A 25,928-nucleotide genomic window follows, 5' to 3' on the forward strand; every position below is an offset into this window, starting at 1 on the left:
CCTATATAACCACCTTTTTTCTAAATTTGTCCAAGAACATTTATATTATAACCTCCCTCTTAGAACTATCTTTTTTTACTATTTTCAGGGAGAAATGGAAGGAAATAGTGTTGTATATCTGACTTTGGAATTTTAAATAATGTATGACTTGTTTAATGTGTTTGTAATTGGCAGTCTTCTGTGAGAGTTACAATTGATTTCCACCCTTATGAAAATATTCAGGAATATTATCTGAAAGCTCTTCTCCAAGTTTACTGTCTAATATGCTTTTAGAAAAGATAGAAGCATACAGAATATGAAATAGAGCACTGGCAACTTAAGGTTTTTTCATGACTCATTTAAGGAAATTGCATAATAGCCTTCCTCATCCAACCTCACACACTCTTCTCAAATACCTTGCTGTTTTCCTTATTCTATTCCCTCATCCTGGTCTCTTTTTCCATCCTTTCTATGGGCCATTAACTTTTCTCTCTTTTCTCTAAGGCTGTAAAACTCTCTAGGGTACAGTCATGTGGTATGCAAAGTGATGAGGGAAAACTGAACTACCCCCAAGCTTGCTAGTCTGTCTCCTGGCAACTGTATGATACGTTGCTTAGTAACACGAAGGGTGAGAGTGAAGTCTCTCTTACATACCTAAAAATACTGAAATCATTTAAAAATATTAATACTGAGCATATTTAGTAAAGTATGCTAAATCCAGAGACAATCTTACCATGAGGAGGGACTTATTTCAGGGCATGCTACCTTGAGTAAACCTCTGCATCTCTTATAATCTGTATACTAAATAACAGGTTGCTGTTCTTATAAGCAGATGAAGAAAAAAAACCGCAGCCTTTTCTAATCCTTTCTCTTCAATACATGCACAATCAATGTTTAAGGGGAATAGAGAAATGATCTTTAGGCTGAGCAGCCTTTCCTTTCTTCTGCACATGCATAATTGATTTTTAAATCTAAAGGAAAATGGAGAAATGTTTCCCAAAACCTTTTGCAGCTGGACATCACTGGGAGTTGCGTCTTTCAGAATTATGACTCTCTGGAGAGTAATTCTCTGTCAATTTATCCGGGGGTTATCAGAATTTAGAAGTAACTGAATCACACTACTCCAAAGCATTAAAACTCTTCAGTTCCAAGCAGTAAATTATTAATTCTAAGAGAATACTATTTACTGAATTAGACCTACTGCATCAGACTCTTCAATGCAGGAACTGGAATCAGTCTTTTTAACTAGCACCCTAGTTACTTCAGCACATTTAGGAAACACTGGTGTAGTGGATGATTCCAATATGTTACAAAGGGTTATCTTCTACTATTTTGGCTCATGGATTTATACATGTAATGCTTAAAGAGGAAGCTCAAAGAGCAATTCCTAAATATTCTGCCACATCCTCCCCTTGAGCTAAGTAAGCCCTTTGGCTAAGAAAATTGGTCAAGCTTTAGATGATTAGTCATTTGTTCATCCTGCAAATATTTATTACGACAATTTTGAAATATAATTGACAGAATTTAGTGATTAATTGGGATTAACTTAAATCAGTTAATAACATATATAAAAGTGCTAAGAATAGCGCCTGACACATAGTAAATATTATATGAAGTTATTATTATTTTAATCTAGCTTGATAGACTAGAAAGATGGTGACAATGAACTGATATTGAGAATAGAATAATTGAGAGTATAGAATACTCAGGAGGGTAATGGAGAAAAATAACTAATTTCTCTTAGATATATTGAATTTGAGATGCCGGCAGGTCATCCAGGGGAATAAAAACCAGTAAGAAATATAAGTCTCAAAGATGGGGGGCATGTTGTATAAGACTTTTAAAAAATAAATTCTTACTTTTTGTGTGGCTAGCTCTACATAAAAACGGACAAGTTATAATTCATCAGTATTTTACTTCTAACAATATCAATGCATCTATAAACAATTTTGGAGGCAGTAAAAATTTTTTCTCACTAGTAAATCAATCTCACCCTGATTTCTCTATAACATGGAATTAATTAAGACAAGGACTTGAGAGAAAAAAAGAGAAACACACATTTGGATGGTTGGGGGAAGGGACTCTGGAGCCTTTTTTTGATTGCTACTAAATCCCTGTAGCCAGTACACCATGGCAACCTTCCCAGTCTGCCACCTAATTTCCATCTGCTTTGAGGTAAAGGAGGGGCAGGACTGAAGCAGTTCAATGTGCATTCTTGTGAGTGTATGTAATTTGGGTTAATGAAATGCAACTAAATTATAAATTGTGTTTCATGGAAAACTGAGATTACCTACTGTCTTTTACACTTCTTTCTCTTTCTTCTCTTCTCAGGATGCCTTTGAGCCTCTTCAAGTTTTGTCCCCTTTTTCCAAATGTCAGATTCCATCAGTAGACTTGGGTAAAGCACCTCCTCAATGTACCAGAGCAAAATTACAAATTAAAATGTGTATCTCAGTACATAAATATTTTGTTAGAAACAGTGTTTCAGTAAATGACTGAACATCAATGAGTGACCTCAAAACATTGCACTACAATACCAGAGATATATTTTTCATATTACAGAGTACATGTGTTTAATGTGTTATTTTATAAGTCTTACTTCTGGAACAGAAATTCATTAATATTTGTCTCTGCTATACTACATATAAACATCCTTCCCAAAATAGATGAAACTCAGGTACCAGAATCACCACAGATAATTCTTAACCACCATTATCCAGAAAAAAACTATTATTTAGTAAGAGTGCATTTGTTGACCAGAGGTTGAAAAAGTGAATGTTAAGCTTTAAATAAAACTCTGAATTCAGGTGTGGGGTCATATTCTTACCTAGACCTTACCATTGAAATTTTGCCAAGGGGAATGCAGCAGATAGTCTTTAAAGGCCATACTTAGTGAAAGCCAGCCAGTTCACTCAATACCTTGATCAGTGCTGAACCCTAAAATAAAGATAAATGTAGAAAAAAAAAAGAGAAATGTAAATTCAGCATGTCAGCATAATCATATTCATCTCCTTGCTTAAATTTAGAATTTGAGGTGTGTTTTTGTTGTGGAATTCAAGGGAAACTTAGTTGTTTGAATTTATCCATTTATAATCAAACCTACATGAGGAGGGCAGCATGAGGTGGACAGGTATGGTCATTTCAAAAGGATGCAGAGGCAGTGTACACCATAGTGGGATGAAGTGGGAAATGTGATGCAGTTCTTTGTGTCTGAAAGCTCCTGCACTGACCTCTCTCTCACAGCACTCAACACAGTTTCCATTCTTGGGACCTTGAACTCCTCTGGGCCAGAAAACATGTTTTATGTCTTTTGGCCAAGCCCTTGCTGTATACTTATTTCCTTGTAGCTAAATCCAACGAACACTCTACTGTCCTTATTAACAACCCCTCTACAGTATTTGATGTTACTCAGCACTCTATCCTGACACTGTCCTTCCTTTGTTTCTACAACATCAATGTCTTCTGCTTTTTCTCCTTCTTGGCCAGTGCATCTGTGTGCCCTTTTCTGACACTGCTTCCTCTTGAAGTCCTTTACTGTTATTTATTTATTTAAATTTTTTGGCTGCGTTGGGTCTTCGTTGCTGTGTGCAGGCTTTCTCTAGTTGCGGCGAGCGGGGGCTACTCTTCGTTGCGGCGTGGGGGCTTCTCATTGTGGTGGCTTCTCATGTTGCGGAGCACGGGCTCTAGGCGCTCAGGCTCAGTAGTTGTGGCTTGCGGGCTCAGTAGTTGTGGCGCACAGACTTAGTTACTTAGCTGCTCCACAGCATGTAGGATCTTCCCAGACCAGGGTTCAAACCCGTGTCCCCTGCACTGGCAGGCGGATTCCTAACTACTGCGTCACCAGGAAAGTTTCTGTTTTTAATTTACTAAGTCTATTCCCAAATCAGGTAAGTCAAACTCCCAAATATCCCCCAAATCCATCACTTTCCTTCCAACCACTCTCTTTCCCTCTATCCCCATGACTTTCATCATAAAGCCTGGATGATTGCAATAACCTCCTAATTAGTCTCCTTGTCTTCCATCTCAAACGCTTCCAATCCATTCTTTAAATCCATAATGGTCTTTCTAATCTGGTCTAAATTATGACAAAAAGGAGAATTAAGCCCAAGGCTGCCTGGCTCTGGAGGCAGCAGCCCCATCCTTCATTCCTTGCTGCTCCTCATTCCTACATATCAGCAGCTCCTCTAGATTCAACCTTCCATATATTTCCCAAATATATCCACTGTTTTCCATTGCCACTACCCCTTCCTTAAATCAGTGTTATCATCAACTAACCAGCCATCTTCTAACCAGTCTCCCTGCTTCGTGTTCCTCCATCCCCAACTTTGTTCTATCTATTCTCTCTCCACAGAGCAGTCAGGATCTTGCTGAAATGCAAAGTTCATTATTCCTCTTTCCTTTAATGGCTCTCACTGAGTTTGGAATAAGGTCCTTTCATAATCAATTCTTTGCATAATCCTCCAGACTAGTACTCCCCAATCCCCTTATACTTTATGTAACAAACCATAACAAACCACTTCCAGTTTCTGAAACTCACCCAGTTGTCTGTGTATTTGCATGTGGACTCTCCTCCGCATTTGTACCTACTACTCCTATTCATTTTTCAAGACAGCCCCAAGTATCACCTCTTCCAGGAAGCCTTCCTGCATCCTCTACACCACACCACCCCCCAAAGATCTGGAGATTATAAGTAATACATATCTCTTTGCACAGGATCATGCCAAGCCTCTTCCTTGGGACTTATCAGAATGCATTATGTCCAGTTAAATCTTAGCCAAACAAGCACCTATTAATACCCTAGACTATGCCTGGCCCAATATGAGCACCTTAGAAGGCAATCAGTATGTTGTCAGGAAGAAAACAAATGAATCAACATATGAAGCCTATACGGTTGTTCATCCATATGAGTTAATCACTTGGGTTAAAAAAAGATTTTAATAATTTAGAAAATGATTAAGTTGGAATATGTATAAGCTAGAAAGAAAGGAGGCTTTCCATATATATATGGTACCTTGATTTATGACAAAGGTGTCACTGCAGTCCAGTGGGAAAAGGATGGTCTCCTACATAAATAGTGCTGGGTCAACCGTATATCCGTATGGAGAAAAAAATAATCTTAATCCCTACATTGCACCATACACACAAAAATATCAATTTCCCTGTGTATTGTGGAACTATACAAAAGGTTGAACAATAAATCCTTCAGGAGAGTATGTTAATGACCTTGTGGGTAGGCAAAGATTTCTTAATTATAACTCAAAAATTGCTAACAATAAAGAAAAAATGGTAAATTGAACTACATTAAAATTAAGAACGTCTGCTCATCACATGACATCATTAAGAGAGTGAAAAGACAAGGTACAGAGTGGGAAAAGATTTTCTTTTTCCATCTGTAAATCCAACAAAGGACTCTTATTCATAATATATAATGTATTCCTACCAATGCTTAAGATTGGTAAAAACAGGTAACCCATGAGAAAATATGAGAAAGACTTGAACAGGCATTTCAGCAAAGAGGATATCCAGATAAACAAATAAATAAACAAATGAAAAGGTGTCAACCTCATTAGTTAAAAATTAAAGTTACGGGGGGCTTCCCTGGTGGCGCAGTGGTTGAGAGTCCGCCTGCCGATGCAGGGGACACGGGTTCGTGCCCCGCTCCGGGAGGATCCCACGTGCCGCGGAGCGGCTGGGCCCGTGAGCCATGGCCGCTGAGCCTGCGCGTGCGGAGCCTGTGCCCCGCAACGGGAGAGGCCACAGCAGTGAGAGGCCCGCGTACCGCAAAAAAAAAAAAAAAAAAAAATTAAAGTTACGGGACTTCCCTGGTGGTCCAGTGGTTGAGAATACATCTTGCAATGCAGGGGATGCCAGTTCGATCCCTGGTTGGGGAACTAAGATACCACATGCCGTGGGACAACTAAGCCCACGCACCACAACTAGAGAGAAGCCCATGCACCGTGACGAAGAGCCCGTGTGCCGCAACTAAGACCCAACACAGCCAAAAAAATAATAAATAAGTACTAAAAAAAATTTAAGTCACAATGTGATAGATATACTATAAACTCTCCTAATGGCTACAGTGAAGGAGGATGAGGAATGACCAGAACTCTCGCATACTACTAGTGGGAGTGTACATAACCACAACCACTCTGGAAAAATTAACATTTTTTTCTACTAAACTGAACATATACATGCCTTATTACCCTACAGTTCCACTCCTAGGAATTGAAATTCCTAGCAGCAGAAATGCAAACAGCAGAAATTTGTAAATATATTCACCCAAACACATGTACAAGAATGCTAATAGCAATGCCATTTGTAATAGCAAAAAACAATGCAGATATCCATTAACATTGGGAAATAGATAAATAAATTATAGTATATTCATACCATGGGGTACTACATAGAAATAAGAACAATTTACAATTGCATTCAGTGGTATGAGTAAATTTCACAAACATAACATTGAATAAAAGAATCCACATATAAAAGAGTATATTCCACTTATATAAACTTCAAAAACAGGCAAAACAAATCCATTGTGCTAAAAGTCAGTGGGGATTACTGAGAGTAGATAGTGACAGGGTAGGGGAACCAGAGGGAGGCCTCTCAGATAGTTCTGTTACTTGATCTGTATACTGGTTACACTAGTAATCATAAGTTTGCAAAACTGTACATTTATGATTGGTGAAAATTTATGTACGTATGTTATCCTTCAATAAAAAGTTTTCAAAATAAAGAATAAAAAAGAAAGAAAGCCTTTTCACTTGGTGAACATAGCTGTACCTGTGTTGCCCATTCAACAGCATAACTTGAAATTCTGGGTTACACTTGGAGAACTCTATTCTTATACCACACCACTGGCACATAATGTTGTTGTCATTAGGTTCCAAATATACATTGTCACACCTCTGATGCTGACCTCTCTCTGAGCAGTGCCAATCTCAGATTCCCAGTGGCCTCTACGACTTCTCCACTCAATCCACCTATCACCTCAAACAGTATAACATTCAACTTGCAAGATCACATTGACTGATGGGTCCTGCCCTTAACACCCTCCCCAAAACACACACACAAACGCATGTATCCTGCTTAGACGTGTATCCCTTCTCAACTTCCCTATTTCTGTAAAAAGCAGCACTACCATTTCATTCTCTTAGTTCTCCAGGCTCAAAACTTTAAGGGTTAATTTTGACTCTTTCCTTTTTACCTCATGTCCAGCCAATCACCAGTGGGATTCTTCCTTTGGATGGTCTCTTCTATTATTACCTTCTACCCATTCCTACTGTAATTACAATGGTTTGACACCTTCTGCTTAGATTATTACCATAACCTCCTTATTGATCCACTTATCCCCAGTCTCTTTCCCTACTCCACTTACCTGTCAGATTAATTTTACAAAAATGCTGTTCCTTTCCCTCCACTCTCTTCTATAAGAATATAAAGGCTTCACACTGTCTGTGTGTGTGAACTCAGCCCAAACTCCTTCTTCAGACTGGGGTTCAAAATGCTCCACTCTCCTCATATAACACATCACCCACAATTCTCTTGCATGCGCTAATCAAGTCAATTTCTTTGCCCTCCCTTATAGAGGCACCATATCATCATCATACTATGTCTTTGCTAATATTATTTTCCCTATTTAAAGTACTCACTCTGGGCTTCCCTAGTGGTGCAGTGGTTAAGAATCCACCTGCCAATGCAGGGGACACGGGTTTGAGCCCTGGGCCGGGAAGATCCCACATGCCGTGGAGCAACTAAGCCCGTGTGCCACAACTACTGAGCCTGTGCTCTAGAGCCCACGAGCCACAACTGCTGAGTCTGCATGCCACAACTACTGAAGCCCGCATACCTAGAGTCCGTGCTCCGCAGCAAGAGAAGCCACCGCAATGAGAAGCCCACACACCACAACGAAGAGTAGCCCCCACTCACCACAACTAGAGAAAGCCCGTGCGCAGCAACGAAGACCCAACGCAGCCAAAAATAAATAAAGTTTTAAAATAAAATAAAATAATAAAGTACTCACTCTACTCCCAACCCATTCAGTTAAAAGCCACCATTCCCAATAAAGGTTTTCACGATAAACCATAGATTATAATATAAAGACTTTTTCCTCCCTCTTAAATTTCTATAACTCTTCACTTAAGGCAGTACAGAATAAATTGTGAAGTAGATAAAATTTGTCTTCAGCATTCACAATTTCTTTTTTTATATCCTTTAAAATTTTATTAAGAAATTTTCAGGGGCTTCCCTGGTGGCGCAGTGGTTGGGAGTCCGCCTGCCGATGCAGGGCACACGGGTTCGTGCCCCCGTCCAGGAAGATCCCACATGCCGCGGAGCGGCTGGGCCCATGAGCCATGGCCGCTGAGCCTGCACGTCCGGAGCCTGTGCTCCGCAACGGGAGAGGCCCGCGTACCACAAAAAAAAAAAAAAAAAAGAAAAGAAATTTTCAACCATACTCAGAAATAGAGAAAAAAGTATAATGAACTCCATATACTCATTATTAAAACTCAACAACTATCAAGATTTTTGCCACAATCTGTTATCTACCATCGTTTCCCTTTTTCTTTGCTGAAGTATTTTTATTTATTTATTTTTTTGCGGTACGTGGGCCTCTCACTGCTGTGGCCTCTCCCGTTGCGGAGCACAGGCTCTGGACCTGCAGGCTCAGCGGCCATGGCTCACGGGCCCAGCCACTCCGCGGCATGTGGGATCTTCCCGGACCGGGGCATGAACCCGTGTCCCCTGCCTCGGCAGGCGGACTCCCAACCACTGCACCACCAGGGAAGCCCTGCTGAAGTATTTTAAAGCAAATCTTAGACCTTATTTCATTTAACCTACCACTTCTGCATGCATCTCTAAAAATTATGGAAATTTTCTTACATAACCACACTACCATTATCACACTTAATAAAATTAATAATAATTTATTGGTATTATCTAATAACTAGTCCATATTCAAATTTCCCTGGTTATCTTCAAAATGTTTTACATTGGTTTGTTTGAATCAGGATCCAAACAACATCTGCTGTTATATTTAGTAGTTAGTCTCCAAAATCTCTTCTAACCTACAGCTGTCCCACTTTCCCACATTTTCCACCCATCCCACCATTGACTTGTTGCAGAAACAAGAAAATTTGTGCTGTAGAATGTCCTACACTCTGCAGTTGTCTGTTTTCCTCCTCGTGATGTCATCTTACTTCACAGAAGTTGAAGTTGTCAGACTAAACGGAAGTTGGCTCTAAAGGCTTAATTAGATTCAGCACAACTGTTTCTGCTAGATCACTTCATAGGTGATGCTGTGTACTTCTTACTGGATCACATCTTAGGTTCACAGGGTGTGATTGTCCCGCTTTTAGTGATGCTATGATTGACTAGTGAGTTCAGATGGCAACAGCCTATCCTTCCATTAAAACATTCCCAATCAATATTTTATCTGAGTTTTCATCCACTGATAATCCTTGCCTTAATAAATTATTTCATTAGAGGATATAAAGGGTGATTTTTCTGACTCTATTATTACTTCCACATTTACAAGCTGGCATTACTCTGTAAAGAATGATTTTCTCTGGTTAACTAGGGCCATTTGGTCACCTTGAAATACAATTTGTACAGGAAATGCAGGACAAATGCTCAATTCTTTATTTGACTATATGATTGCCAGGGTATAGACTATGCAGTTGGTGCCCCAGTTATTTCCAATGGTGCAATGGTATCAGATGATTATTTTTAATTCACTTTTATCTTTTTTTAAATTTTCTTTTGCTTTTTGGGGATAACTTTATGAACTCATGAGTTTATACTGTTAAAATTAACATATTATAACTATATTATGACATGATCAGTGATATGTATTACAATAAGATCACTCCAGCTGTTGTATGGAGACTGAACTGGAGAGGGGTAAGAGTGAGTGAATGTAGAGGAAATCTAGAAGGGCACTGAGGTTTTCCAGGCAAGGGATGATGTACTTATTAGAGTGGAGGCAATAGAGGTGAAGAGAAAAGAATAATATTTGAGAGATATTTAGGAGGTAGACTTGGCAGGACTTAATAATTAATTCTATGGTGTTCAGAAAAGGAGATGGAGATGTCAAGAGTAATTCTTGTTTCTGATTTGAGAAACCAGATGTGTGCTGCTCTATTTACTGAGCAAGAGAAACTTGTAGGAGGTGCATATTTTTGAGACGATAACTAGTTCAATTTGGGATACATGTGAGAAACCCAGCCAGAGACTAGAAGTTTACTATAAGATCTGGATCTAAAAGATGTCAAGCAAGACAGGAATAAAGACGCAGACGTAGAGAATGGACTTGAGGACATGGGAGGGGGAAGGGTAAGTTGGGACGAAGTGAGAGAGTGGCATTGACATACATACACTACCAAATGTAAAATAGATAGCTAGTGGGAAGCAGCTGCATAGCACAGGGAGATCAGCTCAGTGCTTTGTGACCACCTAGAGGGGTGGGATAGGGAGGGTGGGAGGGAGACGCAAGAGGGAGGGGATATGGGGATATATGTATATGTATAGCTGATTCAATTTGTTATACAGCAGAAACTAACACACCATTGTAAAGCAATTATACTCCAATGAAGATGTTTTAAAAAATTTAAAAAAAGAAGAAGATGTCAAGGAGCCATCGGCATATAGAAAGGATCTGCAGCGTTGGGAATGAACACACTTACCAGACACTAGGGCAAGATCCATAGAATAAAATTAGGAAAAAGTCTAGGACCGAACCTTGAGGAACTCCAACATTTAAAGATTAGGAGAAGAGGAAGAACCAGCAGAAACTGAGAAGAAACAAAAAAAGTAGGAGGGAAACAAGAAAACAGAGAATTTTTGAAGCCAAGGGCACAAAGCGTCTCCATAAAGAGATAACAGGGCTTCCCTGGTGGCGCAGTGGTTGAGAGTCCGCCTGCCGATGCAGGGGACACGGGTTCGTGCCCTGGTCCAGGAAGATCCCACATGCCGCGTAGCAGCTGGGCCCATGAGCCATGGCCACTGGGCCTGCACTTCCGGAGCCTGTGCTCCGCAACGGGAGAGGCCACAGCAGTGAGAGGCCCGCGTACCGCAAAAAAAAAAAAGAAAGAAAGAAAGAGATAACAGTCAACTGTGACAAAGCTTATCACAGGTCAACAAGAACCAGAAAGTGTCCAATGGATTTAGCAACAAATGGAGAGGGCATTTGGTTTCAAGAAGTGGTAGGAGCAGAATCCAGACTGAAATGCATTTAGGGATAAATAGGAGGTGAAGAAGTAGAAAAATTGTTAGACAACGCCCTTGTTTCCTACATAAGTTAGATACATGGGGTCATGCAATGGATTCTACAAGGCTCCTCCCCATACACACACAGAAACACATGCCATTCTCAAAACTATATACTTGTACTTGTTTTATTACTTTGATTGGACCAGAAGATTCTAGAGAAAAGAGACCATGTTACTACCTCTGAATTCTCCATGCTACACTGGATGGTCCAGGGCTTATTGCAGACAGCAAGTAAATGCTTATTGAATAAGTAAGGTAAAATACTTTATTAAATACCTTTAAATTATTAACCATGATAATAGTTATGAAAATATGCACAGACAGAAATCATTCATTTAATTCAACAAACATCTATATGATGTTTACCATATGCTAGGCAATCTGTGACTAGGATTCACATTTTTTTTTGTTTTTGTTTTTGGTTTTGGTTTTGGTTTTTTTTTTTTGCGGTACGCGGGCCTCTCACTGTTGTGGCCTCTCCCGTTGCAGAGCACAGGCTCCGGACGCGCAGGCTCAGCGGCCATGGCTCACGGGCCCAGCCACTCCGCGGCATGTGGGATCTTCCCGGACCGGGGCACGAACCCGTGTCCCCTGCATCGGCAGGCGGACTCTCAACCACTGCGCCACCAGGATTCACATTTTAATGAAGAGGAGATGTAGACACCCAAATAAATAATTTAAATTCCACAAATATTATGAAAGAAAAAATGTTTTATCCTAATTTTACTGTGGACAAGAAAGAATACATTAGTAGAATATTTATACATGTATACTGATGTAAGTTAAAGAATTTGGCAGTAAATATAAAAAAATGATCTAGTAGGACTTCCCTGGTGGTGCAGTGGTTAAGAATCCGCCTGCCAATACAGGGGACACAGGTTCAATCCCTGGTCCGGGAAGATCCCACAGGCCACAGAGCAACTAAGCCCGTGTGCCACAACTACTGAGCCTGCACTCTAGAGCCCACGAGCCACAACTACTGAAGCTCACCCGCCTATAGCCCATGCTCTGCAACAAGAGAAGCCACTGCAATGAGAATCCTTTGCACCTCAACGAAAAGTAACCCCTCCTCGCTGCAACTAGAGAAAGCCTGCACACAGCAACGAAGACCCAACGCAGCCAAAATTAAATAAAGTTTTTAAAAAAATGATCTATTAAAAAAATTTTTTTTTGCTTCCCATAGCTTGTATGCTATTAAGTCAGATAATCAGGAACAAAAAGAATAGATTATTATTTCCCCTCCTCTCCCATTTATATATTTAAGATTAACAGTGCTCACATAGTCTATTTCTGACCTAGATCTTATTGTTACTTATGTCCGAGGGGAGGGAAAAAAATCCCTATTTTCATGAATGCTTCTGAGATAGAATTACAAAGTATCAATTGCATGAGCCCTCCTCTCTTTTATTTAATCCTCTGTAAATTGCAGTAAAGAACTGAGACTATTGGGGAAATGACATATTGCTTTCATATTGTAAAGAAAATAAAATTCAAGACTGTGCCTCTTATTCCAAAAAAGGAGATGTGTACACTTTACCATGGTCCAGTTGTGTGCAATTTATTTCTTTATTAAACTTTTGAAAGAAGTATTTTCAATGAGCTACTTATTAATCCTTATACTTCCCTATGCCATTTAATTCTTACTTTTGTTAAGTGTATTTTCTGGTTCAGTAAAAAGTATTCAAGTCATCCTTAACCCTTCTGTCTCTTTACTGAAATATACTTTTATTTGCTAAAGGTATAGAGACAAGATAATGAAAATTATTTTTCCTGTAAAATATGAAAGAAGTAGATAAAATTATTTGTATGTCGGGTCTCATTTTTTTCTAGGGATGACTACCGCAGCAAATTTGAACAAGTAAAGCAAGAGCTGTGGCTCTCAGGCTAGAAAAATCCATGGTCGCCACTGTCACACCACAACCTGCAGCAGCTGTCTCAAGTCCCTCCCTCCCACGCCCAAGCACTGACTGCCAGCCCAGCAGGAATGAATGGGCTCTGCAGAGCACTATAAATGCTGCTGCAGACGCTGAAAATCTGTTGCTAAAAACCAAAAGGAAAAATTATCCACCAAAATACAAATTTTCAACTTCGGTGGCAATAACAACCTTCTTTACCTATGAAATTTCATTAGCAACGTCAAATGGTACCCAGTCAGAGTCATATTCCGCATACCACATCCTTGTTGGTAATGGAACCTTTCTAAATAGCAAAAGAATGTTACTGCAATCCATTTCCTAGGGCTGAAAGCAAAGCCTTTTGTCCCAAGAGGCAATTGAGCAACCACCAGAGTCTCTAGTTGAATAGCAACAGTATGAGGCTGGCTACAATTCCCACAGTTAAAAGCCTAATCTTAGAGAAGGAGAATTTACTGAATTCGCATAAGAGCTACATAAAAAAGAAATGCAGTTATTGAGCTGACATCTACACGGTCGTCTGTGGAAGGAGACAATATTACAAAATGGTTTTCTTTTTTACACTATACAGCGCTCCTCCTTTTTAATTTTTTCTTTCCGGAAGAGAGAACAATGAAGAATATAACTGCATGCACAGGTAGTACTAGCTTCTGAACTCAGTTCTTTCTCTTTGTATTTTCTCAATTCTATATTAGGCAATATGATTCATTTTAAGGAACAATACACTACATAAAATATATTACATAGACTTCTGGTAAAGGAATATTTCTAGCAGACTAAGTATGGTATGTTCATTAGATCTTAATTATCTTCATGTTAGAACTACTTGTGTGCTTCCGTATTTAGTATGATTATGCTTTCCATCTTCTGTTTTTGTTTAACTATTAGGGAGAGGGTTGCAAAAGAAGATCTGAAAATAAATTACTTGAACCTGAGAAACCATTTTGGATGGTCCTATTATTGAATTTTTTTAAATTAAAAAAAATTACATTTACCCAAGCCATTTTAAGCAACATTCCCATCTTCTCTTCTATTTTATTTTTAAAGCAATTAGAGATGTTGAATCCTCACCGAATGCAGTTTAGTATACTTTGAGGGAGGGGCTGGGAATAATTTTCCATTAAATATCTCATCTCAAATTCTGCGATTACATGTTGGGGAAAAAACCTCTTACATTGGTAATTTTAACTGTAGTTTGAGGTTTAAACAACATAAAACCATCCAACTCTAGTTCTCTTTCTTCCCTCCCCTCACCCCTTCCCAACCCCACCCCATAATGGATGTTCGGCTGACTGTTTTTGCACGGTCTCTTTGTCTGAAGGATGCAAACAGTCTATGGATGCTAGGGAAAAAGGGGTGGGTGAGAGATTACCTCATCCCATGTCGCTTGCACCAATCACCACTCTTTTGTCGTGGCTTCTCTGGGCAGATTGAGGGGTCTGGACCAACAGGAAAAGGCCCCAGCCCATCCCCATGGTGACCGAATTGTATATAGGGAGCCGCATTCGCCCATGTGCCGCAGGTTCTCTTACATCGACCGCCTAAGAGTCGCGCTGTAAGAAGCAACAACCTCTCCTCCTCCTCTCCGCCATCTGCTCGGCAGCCACAAAACAGCAACTATGGTAAGAATGTTTTCTCCGGCTCTTTGTGACCGTTGGGTGGGGCCAGCCTCTCAGGGTCTACTTGGAAAATCTTCTTCCTTTACAACTCGTTTGGATCAGTGTAGCTTTACGCTTTATTTGCGAGGTTGAGATTTGCCCCAAATCCTTGAGCCCGGCCGCCGCCGCAGTGCGGGGTGCAGGAGCCCAGCCAGAACCGCGTCCAGGGCGCAGCGGAACAGTGAGGGAGAACAAAGGCGGCGCGGAGGGAGTTTTTGTTATCCGAGCCCTTCGTTGCAGCAAGCAGCTCACGGGGCAGGGAAGGCGGTATTGGCGTCGCCTGCTCGGCCCCTATGTGTGCGCACGGTATTCGTGCGACTCGAAGAGCCCTTCCTCGCGTTGTTCCCCAGGGACAGGGAGAGGAGGAGTCGACCAAAAAGTCGGGGGTCGGTGGGTGTTGCTGGGAAGAAGAGGGGGAGAGAAGGAAAGGGACAAAGCGGAGCTTCGGGTTAATATAAAAAGATCCCTCGCCAGTTCGTTGACGTTTTAGAAAGATACCCATGTATTAACGGGGAAAATGGTTAGTTTCTGTTGGAACCCGTGGCGGCCGGCGTCAAGGCGGCGCAGGGGCGGAGTTGTTTGTTTCTTGCTTCTCTGGCCTTGGAACCACAGGGCGGGGTTCGCCCTCACTAAGCCTCCTCTGTCAGGAGAAGACTTTTAATAAGCCTTTCATCTTTGCAGAACCGTAGGCGTTAAAAGGTTTTTCATTCACTGTTAAAACTTAGGTGAAATTTTTTTTTCTTGAGGAGCAAAATCACAATTCACTTGACAAGCCCTTTAATGTCTGGTGTGGGGCCGCCCAGCCCTGACTGACTCGTGTGTGTCCGTCTTGGCCGCACGTTCAGCGAGAGAGAAAGCCGATTTTGTGAGCCAGGGTGCTGTATTGCGGAGGACCCAGGGAAACGCCCTTCCCTCCGCCCCCCCGCCCCCATTTGTCAGTGAATAGACAACGGATAGACAAAAGAAGCTGTAGCCATAGAAGCCATAGAGAAGACACTCTCTGTTGAATGTAATGAGTACGAATGTTCTGTATTCTGTGACGGTTACAGAATCTCAGAATGAAAATACTATTTTGTTGTTTTAAATAACATTTCATTATCCTTTCACTGGGGTTTTTTTCCTTGTTTGGTAGCTTCTCATGTGCTATTTATTTGTAATTTAGGAACCGTTGTTTTAAAGATACTAATAATTTTTCAGTTTTTTTGCAGTGGAGAAGATTCTGGGAAAACTTTTTTTTTTTTTTTTTAAGAAATGAAAATGCTGCAGACAAAGAAGACATACTCTTGTGCAGCTGTCTTTTGTTCTAGTGCATCTTCATTAATTCATTTCAATGTAGGCATATGGTCCCAGGCTGGGTCAGAGGAGGAAAACTGGCAGAATAGCACAATGAGATCATGTAGGCACAGTTGCTGGAAATAGAGCTTGCTCTGTTAAATAATGTAGCAGACAGTACAGGCTGGCACCAGGCCACAGCAGCAATGCAGCAATGCAGAAGGCATTCCTTGTTTAGCATCTAATCCGCTAGTACTGATGGATTCTGCAGAAAGACTGCAAAAGGGTGTGGCTTCCAGCCTCAGCTGCAGTACAGATGTCCATGTTGGAATACCAAGTCCTATTTAGCAGAAATGCTCATCTTTATTTAAAGGGAATGGAGGCAGTAATATTGATTACAGTTAATTACTGATTGAATTTACTTCATTTTACAAATTCTGTGCTTTGAATATTTTTTAAATATGAGAAATCTTCTATTCAAGCATGGCTTTTGGAACAATGGGCTTGCACCATGTGCTAAATAGTGCAACATTATTATTCAGATCACACGCATCTGCAGCAGTTACAGCAGGTGGTTTTCCTTAACTGTTTCTATTTTGTTATGAATATGACCTCAAATAAATTTGAAGAATACTTCTATATTTCTTAGTTTTAGAAATTTACTGAAAACTGAAAATGCTAATATAACTAATTTTACAGTTTTTCTCTGTTCCTTCCCACAGCGTGAGTGCATCTCCATCCACGTTGGCCAGGCTGGTGTCCAGATCGGCAATGCCTGCTGGGAGCTCTACTGCCTGGAACACGGCATCCAGCCTGATGGCCAAATGCCAAGTGACAAGACTATTGGGGGAGGAGATGACTCCTTCAACACCTTCTTCAGTGAGACAGGCGCTGGCAAACATGTGCCCAGGGCAGTGTTTGTAGACCTGGAACCCACGGTCATTGGTGAGTTGACCTCAGTAACCCCGATGAGATCCCGGGGGTCCGGAACAGGAGGTGTGTCCTGGGGGCTCCACTGATGCCCTGCGGTCGAGCAGACTTGTGCAGGTTGTTACTGATGGGTGGCTGCTTCGTTTTCCTTTTCCAGATGAAGTTCGCACTGGCACCTACCGCCAGCTCTTCCACCCCGAGCAGCTCATCACAGGCAAGGAAGATGCTGCCAATAACTATGCCCGAGGTCACTACACCATTGGCAAGGAGATCATTGACCTCGTCTTGGACCGAATTCGGAAACTGGTATGTTTATTCTCAAGAATAAAGTAAATTAATGAACCTAAGGGAGATATTTGGAATATGCTCTTTTTTTCACACAGAATTGAAATGTAATAGTAAGGTTAATTATTCCTTTAAAGATTTTTTAAAGTTCAATTAAAATATGAACTATTGATGTCATTTTATAAATATTAATGGAGATATTTTTAATAAAGTAATGCTGAGTAATTTAAGGAAGGTCTACATTTTTTAAAAAGTGTTTCTTGTCAGAATACAACCTAAGTCTTTGGAGTTAATATGAAAAGTGAAAATACTTATTATGTTTACTGTAAGGGTATCACAAAGAGCAATAACTATGTTTTTTCTATTCTTCTTTTGTAACAGGCTGACCAGTGCACAGGTCTTCAGGGCTTCTTGGTTTTCCACAGCTTTGGCGGGGGAACTGGTTCCGGGTTCACCTCCCTGCTGATGGAACGTCTCTCTGTCGATTATGGCAAGAAGTCCAAGCTGGAGTTCTCCATTTACCCAGCCCCTCAGGTTTCCACAGCTGTAGTTGAGCCCTACAACTCCATTCTCACCACCCACACCACCCTGGAGCACTCTGATTGTGCCTTCATGGTAGACAATGAGGCCATCTATGACATCTGTCGTAGAAACCTCGACATTGAGCGCCCAACATATACTAACCTGAATAGGTTGATAGGTCAAATTGTGTCCTCCATCACCGCTTCCCTGCGATTTGATGGAGCCCTGAATGTTGATCTGACAGAATTCCAGACCAACCTGGTGCCCTATCCTCGCATCCACTTCCCTCTGGCCACATATGCCCCTGTCATCTCTGCTGAGAAAGCCTACCATGAACAGCTTTCTGTAGCAGAGATCACCAATGCTTGCTTTGAGCCAGCCAACCAGATGGTGAAATGCGACCCTCGCCATGGTAAATACATGGCTTGCTGCCTGTTGTACCGTGGCGATGTGGTTCCCAAAGATGTCAATGCTGCCATTGCCACCATCAAGACCAAGCGTACCATCCAGTTTGTGGACTGGTGCCCCACTGGCTTCAAAGTTGGCATTAATTACCAGCCTCCCACTGTGGTACCTGGTGGAGACCTGGCCAAAGTACAGCGAGCTGTGTGCATGCTGAGCAACACCACAGCCATCGCTGAGGCCTGGGCTCGCCTGGACCACAAGTTTGACCTGATGTATGCCAAGCGTGCCTTTGTTCACTGGTACGTGGGTGAGGGCATGGAGGAAGGAGAGTTTTCTGAGGCCCGTGAGGACATGGCTGCCCTTGAGAAGGATTATGAGGAGGTTGGTGTGGATTCTGTTGAAGGAGAGGGAGAGGAAGAAGGAGAGGAGTACTAAAGTTAAAATGTCACAAAGGTGCTGCTTTTACAGGGAAGCTTATTCTGTTTTAAACATTGAAAAGTTGTGGTCTGATCAGTTAATTTGTATGTAGCAGTGTATACTCTCATGTACAATTACTGACCTATGCTTTAAAACACGACGCTTTGTTATAGATCCAAGCTATCCATTTCTCTGATGGGTTTGAATAAAGTATTCCCTGTCTTAAATGAGCTCAGTCTTGTGCTTTCTATTTGGGTGTCTGAAAATTTTCATCTCTTCAGTAGATTGAGAAGAAAGAATAACTAACTATTGACTGTGGTTTATACATATTCTATGCAATGATTTATTTTTTAATTTTAAATTGTCTTAGTATATTATAAAACTTATTTATAAAATATAACATGCATATCTAAAGATTACTATTAGATGTAAATCAACCGTACTTCAATTTTAAAAATCGATTAAAAAAAAGGCGGTAGGGCTTCCCTGGTGGCGCAGTGGTTGAGAGACCGCCTGCCGATGCAGGGGACGCGGGTTCGTGCCCTGGTCCGGGAGGATACCACGTGCCGCGGAGCGGCTGGGCCCGTGGGCCATGGCTGCTGAGCCTGTGCGTCCGAAGCCTGTGCTCCGCAACTGGAGAGGCCTCAGCAGTGAGAGGTCCACGTACCACGAAAAAAAAAAAAAAAAAAAAGGCGGTAAAGATTACCATTAGATAACATCCATGCTACTCTTAAGTACTTTGAGAATTGATATTTGCTAATGCACAACCAAAATCTGGTTGACTGCTGAGTCTCATACAACTAACATAAAATGGTGAATATTCCAAATGCATCATCAGGTCTTATAAGCTTATTTTCATGCCCCTCATCTCCTTGGCAAGTGTCTAGTGCCATCATGCTTCCTCTGCCTTGGGTTCTCAAAAGTAGTCTGTTCTCTCCAAGCAATTTCCTACTATGCTAGACCTAGTTTTTTACTTTCTTCTCTCCAAAGTTATTTTCAGCTGAATATCACACTGGAAAAGCCTGATACACTTATTCACTCTAATGTGTTAGTTATATGTCTGAACTTTAACTCTCCAAGGATATTCTTATTTTAATATGGGCCAATAACTTCAAAGAACAAAACTCTAACAGTGTAATAGTAGGCATCAACAACCAACAGAGTGAATGAAACAGTTTTGGACCAACGGGTTTTGTCAACAATAGAGTTCAGCTGCCAGTCCAAATGACCAAAAGGCTAAGAACCCAAGGACTGCAAGTTGTTTTGTGCCATCACATTACCTTGTTCTGGGATAATATCCAGTGATGATGAAAAGATTTTTTTGGTATTAACTGCCTATTTAATTTTTTTTTCCTTGGCACTGCCAACTAAGGGGTGTAATAGAATTGTAGTACTGGAATCTGAGTTTAATGTAAATTAATGGAGATAATGAAGAAGAAGAAATAAGCCAAGATCAGCTAATTTGAGGAACTTGCCTGGTGGTGCAGTGGATGAGACTCCACGCTCCTAATGCAGGAACCTGGGTTTGATCCCTGGTCAGGGAACTAGATTCCCACATGCATGCTGCAACTAAGAGTTCACATGCCACAACTAAGGAGCTGGCGAACCGCAACTAAGGAGCCCACCTGCCGCAACTAAGACCAGGTGCAACCAAATAAATAAATATTTTTTAAAGAAAAAGATCAACTAATTTGAAAGCCAATTCAGAATTGCTCAGTAGTTTTAACTAAAGCTAATGCAAACAGATCTGATGCACAAAAGTAAAAGGTCTTGCTCATTCAGATAAAAAACAATGTGGAGGGACTTCCCTGGTGGTCCAGTGGGTAAGACTCCATGCTTGCACTGCAGAGGGCACGGGTTCAATCCCTGGTTGGGGAACTAAGATTCCACATGCTGCACGGCACGGCCCCCCCCAAAATTTGGCAACTAGATAAAATGTCAGTTTTTTAATGTACATTCCCAGCACACAGCAAAATATAAGGGATACGGTAGATGTACAATGGTTATTGGTTGAATGAGTAAAACGTAGGATAAAAGAAATACAAATATAAAAACCAGAAGTTAAATAAAAGTCCTATGATCCTAATCTCAATTGTAAATATCAGTGTGAATTTGTTATATATTCTCTATTATGAAAGAAAAAAAAAACATTTTATAGTTTTGTCCACTGAAAATGCCTAGAACCAATGTAACAGTAGTATCCCCAGCACTCAGATGGTGGTCACTAAATATCATTTCTCACTGAAAGGAAGCAGGACATTTTAGAGAAATGACTAATTCCAAGCCTGGAGCAGGAAATATACAAGTTCAGCCCAAGTATTTTCTCATTCCAGAAAGCAAGGAGGATATAAAAGACTAAAGTCAAATCAAAGGGACACAGGAGTCAGGTTGAAGGGGCTCTCATTGATGGTACAATATAAGTATTGAAAACAATACTGGCTGCAATATATTGAACCATACAAAATTTGTTAAAATCCATGAGATCATAATGGCTTTGTTTAGTTTAAAAAAGAATGTAGGGCTTCCCTGGTGGTGCAGTGGTTGACAGTCCGCCTGCCGATGCAGAGGACACGGGTTCGTGCCCTGGTCCGGGAAGATCCCACATGCCGCGGAGCGGCTGGGCCCGTGAGCCATGGCCGCTGAGCCTGCGCATCCGGAGCCTGTGCTCCGCAACGGGAGAGGTCACAACAGTGAGAGGCCCGCGTACCGCAAAAAAAAAAGAATGTAAAAATTACTAAAAACATTAAATAGAATGACCATATGATCCAGAAATTCCATTTCTGGGTAAATACCCAAAAGAACTGAAAGTAGGGACTCAGATATTTGTACACCTATGCTCATAGCAGCATTATTCACAATAGCCAAAAGGTGGAAGCAACCCTAATGTCCATCAATTGAATGAATAAACAAAATGTAATACATACAATGGAATATTATTCAGCCTTAAAGAAGGAAATTTTGACACATGCTATAACATGGATGAACTTTGAGGACATCATTCATAAGCCAGACACAAAAGGACAAATAGTGTCTCATTCCGATTATGAGGTAACTAGAATAGTCAAATTCATAGAGACAGAAAATAGAATAGGAGTTCCCAGGGGCTGGGAGGAAGCATATAATGGGAAGTTATTGTTTACTGGATACAGTGTTTCATCTGTTTGGAATGATGAATAGTGGTGATGGTTGCACAGTGATGTGAATGTACTTAATGCTACTGAATTGAACCTAGGGGCAGGACAGGAATAAAGACGCAGAATGTAGAGAATGGACCTGAGGACACGGGGAGGGCGAAGGATTAGTTGGGATGAAGTGAGAGAGTGGCACTGACATATATACACTACCAAATGTAAAATAGATAGCTAGTGGGAAGCAGCCGCATAGCACAGGGAGATCAGCTCGGTGCTTTGTGACCACCTAGAGGGGTGGGATAGGGAGTGTGGGAGGGAGACACAAGAGGGAGGGGATATGGGGATATATGTATATGTATAGCTGATTCAATTTGTTATACAGCAGAAACTAACACAACAATGTAAAGCAATTATACTCCAATAAAGATGTTAAATAAATAAATAAAATGATGATAATAATAATAATAAATGGGTTAAAATGGAAGCAACAGGGATATATTTTACAGCACAGGGAAATATAGCCATTATTTTGTAATAACTTTTTTTTTTAATTATTTATTTATTTTTATTTTTGGCTGCGTTGGGTCTTCACTGCAGTGCGCAGGCTCATTGTGGTGGCTTCTCCTGTTGCCGAGCACGGGCTCTAGGCACACGGGCTTCAGTAGTTGTGGCTTGCGGGCTCTAGAGCACAGGCTCAGTAGCTGTGGCGCACGGGCCTAGCTGCTCTGCGGCATGTTGGATCTTCCCAGACCAGGGCTCGAACCCGTGTTTCCTGCATTGGCAGGTGGATTCTTAATCATTGTGCCACCGGGGAAGCCCTGTAATAACTTTTTAATTTTTATTTTTTAAGTATAATTAATTTACAATATATTTTGTAATAACTTTAAATGAATTATAATCTATAAAAATATTGAATCACTATGTTGTACACCTGAAACTTGTATAATATTGTAAATTCAACTATACTTCAGTTTTTTAAAAAGGTTAAAATGGTAAATTTTATGTTTGCATATCTTACTACAATTAAACAAATAAACAATGGAAGCATAAATCAAAAAAAATTTTTTTTAATTACCTGTAGGTAGGGACTTCCCTGGTGGCGCAGTGGTTGAGAGTCCGCCTGCCGATGCAGGGGACACGGGTTCGTGCCCCGGTCCGTGAAAGATCCCACATGCCGCGGAGCGGTTGGGCCCGTGAGCCATGGCCGCTGAGCCTGTGCATCCGGAGCCTGTGCTCCGCAACGGGAGAGGTCACAACAGTGAGAGGCCCGCATACAGCAAAAAAAAAACCAATTACCTGTAGGGGAAGGGAATATGGTCTAACCAGACTTCTTTGGTATTTGTTGTATCATTTGACTGTAGAAACATGTGACTGTATTATGTATCATACAAAAGAATTAAATCACGGTGGAAAAAATATCTAATAATTAAAAGCAAAATGAAACCAGTGAATCTAACCAAATATGAAGTTGGTGGCTTAATTACAAACTGGAAAATTATTTCAAGTGACTTAAAAACATAGTAATTTGGGAATTCCCTGGAGGTTCAGTGGTTGGAACTCTGTGCTTTCACTGCTGAGGGCCCAGGTTCGATCCCCAGTCGGTGACCTGAAATCCCACAAGCTGCGGGAGGTGGGGGTGGGGGGGCAGCCAAAAAAAAAAGAAAGTAATTTGGTTATATATCCATAGTAAGTATATAGCCTAAGGAAGAAAAGGAACTCCAAAAAACCAAGCTGTTTTCAGTAATCATATAGTTATTAATAATACTGATATTGTTATTTTGAAACTATTACATATTAGAATAAATGAAATAATTCATTAATGTTATTAGTAAACAAAAAAACCTTAAAAGTTATTATAATTATATGATATATGTTCAAGAAAGATAGAGATATGAGGAACAATCCAAATCAAAATTCTAGAGATGAAAAATATATCTGAGGTTTAAAAAAAAAATACTCAATGGGATGAACAGGGGACTTCCTTGGCAGTCCAATGGTTAAGACTCCATGCTTCCACTGCAGGGGGCACAGATTTGATCCCTGGTCAGGGAGTCGGGGAACTAAGATCCCGCATGCCACACAGTGAGGCAAGAAAAAAAAAGGGATGAACAGTAGATTAGACCACAGAAGAAAAGATTAATGAATTGAAGACATAACAAAAAAAGTATCCAAAATGAAACACAGAACAACAAAAACTGAGGAAAAAATGAACAAATATATGGATACTAAATAGAACGTAAGCAGGAGCACATTGATGATGACACAGCATTTTTTTTTTTTTTTTTTTTTTTTTTGCGGTACGCGGGCCTCTCACTGTTGTGGCCTCACCCGTTGCGGAGCACAGGCTCCGGACGCGCAGGCTCAGCGGCCATGGCTCACGGGCCCAGCCGCTCTGCGGCATGTGGGATCTTCCCGAACCGGGGCACAAACCAGCGTCGCCTGCATTGGCAGGCGGACTCTCAATCACTGCGCCACCAGGGAAGCCCAGATTTTAAACTTTTGGCTTTTATATTTTCTCAGTTACAAATTACTTTCAACATAAAATACACTGCTACAAATAAATTTAAAATAAATTTTATAAATTTATAAGGAAATATTTTTAGGATTAGAATTTAAATAACTGTAAAACACTTTTTAATATATCATTTATTTTACTTTATTTTTTAAATTTTAATTTAATTTTATTTTTTGCCACACAGCTTGTGGGATCTTACTTCCCCAACCAGGATTGAACCACCAGGGAATTCCCTGTTTTACTTTATTTTTAATTGTGGTAAAATACGCATAGAATAAAATTTACTATCTTAACCATTATTTAAGTGTACAGTTCAGTAGTGTTAAGTGCATTCACATTGTTGTGCGACCAATCTCCTGAATTCTTTTCACCTTGAAAAACTAAAACTCTATACCCATTGAACAATAATTCCCCACTCCACCCTCCCCTAGCCTCTGGCAACCACTGTAATAGAGAACAAATCTGACTCCATATTGGATCTGTTTTTTTTACTTTATCCTTTGTATTATATTATTTTTTCTATAAGTTAAGAATGTTGGGCTTCCCTGGTGTCACAGTGGTTAAGAATCCGCCTGCTAATGCAGGGGACATGGGTTCGATCCCTGGTCTGGGAAGGTCCCACATGCCGTGGAGCAACTAAGCCTGTGTGCCACAACTACTGAGCCTGCACTGTAGAGCCCGCAAGCCACAACTACTGAAGCCCGCGCGCCTAGAGCCTGTGCTCTGCAACAAGAGAAGCCACCCAGTGAGAAGCCTGCGCACCACAATGAAGAGTAGACCCCGCTCGCTGCAACTAGAGAAAAGCCCATGTGCAGCAACAAAGACCCAACGCAGCCAAAAAAAAAAAATGTTGCGGGAATTCCCTGGCTGTCCAGTGGTTAGGACTCTGCACTTTCACTGCCAAGGGCATGGGTTCGATCCCTAGTCAGAGAACTAAGATCCCACAAACAAACAAACAAAAGAATGTTGCCTATAGCCTGAAATATACAGGATAGCCCATTCTCAATGCTCTTACTTTCAAAGATATAAATCTTTTCTATTCCTATAGAGATAAAAAGTTTCAGAACAAAATATACAAATAGTTCATACAACTCAATAACAAAAATCAAAAACAATCCAATCAAAAAATGGGCAGAAGACCTAAATAGACATTTCTCCAAAGAAGACATACAGACGGTCAATAGGCACATGAAAAGATGCTCAACATCACTAATTATTAGAGAAATGTAAGTCAAAACTACAATGAGGTACCACCTCACACCAGTCAGAATGGCCACCATTAAAAAGTTTACAAATAACAAATGCTGGAGAGGGCGTGAAGAAAAGGGAACCCTCCCATGCTGTTGGTGGGAATGTAAATTGGTACAGTCACTATGGAAAACAGTATGGATGGTCCTTAAAAAACTAAAAATAGAGGTGCCATACAATCCAGCAATCCCACTCCTGAGCATATATCTGGAGAAAACTCTAATTCGAAAAGACACACACACTGCAATGTTCATAGCCACACTATTTACAATAGCCAAGGCATGGAAGCAAGCTAAATGTCCACTGACAGACGAATGGATAAAGAAGATATGGTGTATATACACACAGTGGAATACTACTCAGCCATAAAAAAGAATGAAAT

The 25,928-nt window shown here is 40.7% G+C and overlaps 1 protein-coding gene and 1 long non-coding RNA gene across 5 annotated transcripts in view; one reads left to right on the forward strand and one right to left on the reverse strand.

The window, feature by feature from the left end:
* LOC132529608 (uncharacterized) overlaps positions 1 to 15,139 on the reverse strand; it is a 48,684-nt gene extending 33,545 nt beyond the window's left edge. For 3 of the 4 annotated variants that reach the window (XR_009543515.1, XR_009543513.1, XR_009543514.1), the window contains exons 1-3: positions 14,536 to 15,139; positions 2,818 to 2,916; positions 2,270 to 2,389 (exon numbers count right to left, since the gene is read on the reverse strand). This is a non-coding gene — a long non-coding RNA (uncharacterized LOC132529608). The remainder of the gene's footprint in view (positions 1 to 2,269; positions 2,390 to 2,817; positions 2,917 to 14,535) is intronic. The other variant, XR_009543516.1, reaches the window with a different exon arrangement.
* On the forward strand, positions 14,629 to 18,882 carry LOC132529604 (tubulin alpha-1A chain). The gene is made up of 4 exons (XM_060166325.1): positions 14,629 to 14,785; positions 16,816 to 17,038; positions 17,181 to 17,329; positions 17,690 to 18,882. Exons 1-4 carry the CDS (start codon positions 14,783 to 14,785, stop codon positions 18,668 to 18,670), a joined length of 1,356 nt encoding a protein of 451 aa, XP_060022308.1. The 5' UTR covers positions 14,629 to 14,782; the 3' UTR covers positions 18,671 to 18,882.
* Positions 18,883 to 25,928: the final 7,046 nt, after the last annotated feature.

This window comes from Lagenorhynchus albirostris, chromosome 11, assembly GCF_949774975.1.
Source record: "Lagenorhynchus albirostris chromosome 11, mLagAlb1.1, whole genome shotgun sequence".
NCBI lineage: Eukaryota > Metazoa > Chordata > Mammalia > Artiodactyla > Delphinidae > Lagenorhynchus > Lagenorhynchus albirostris.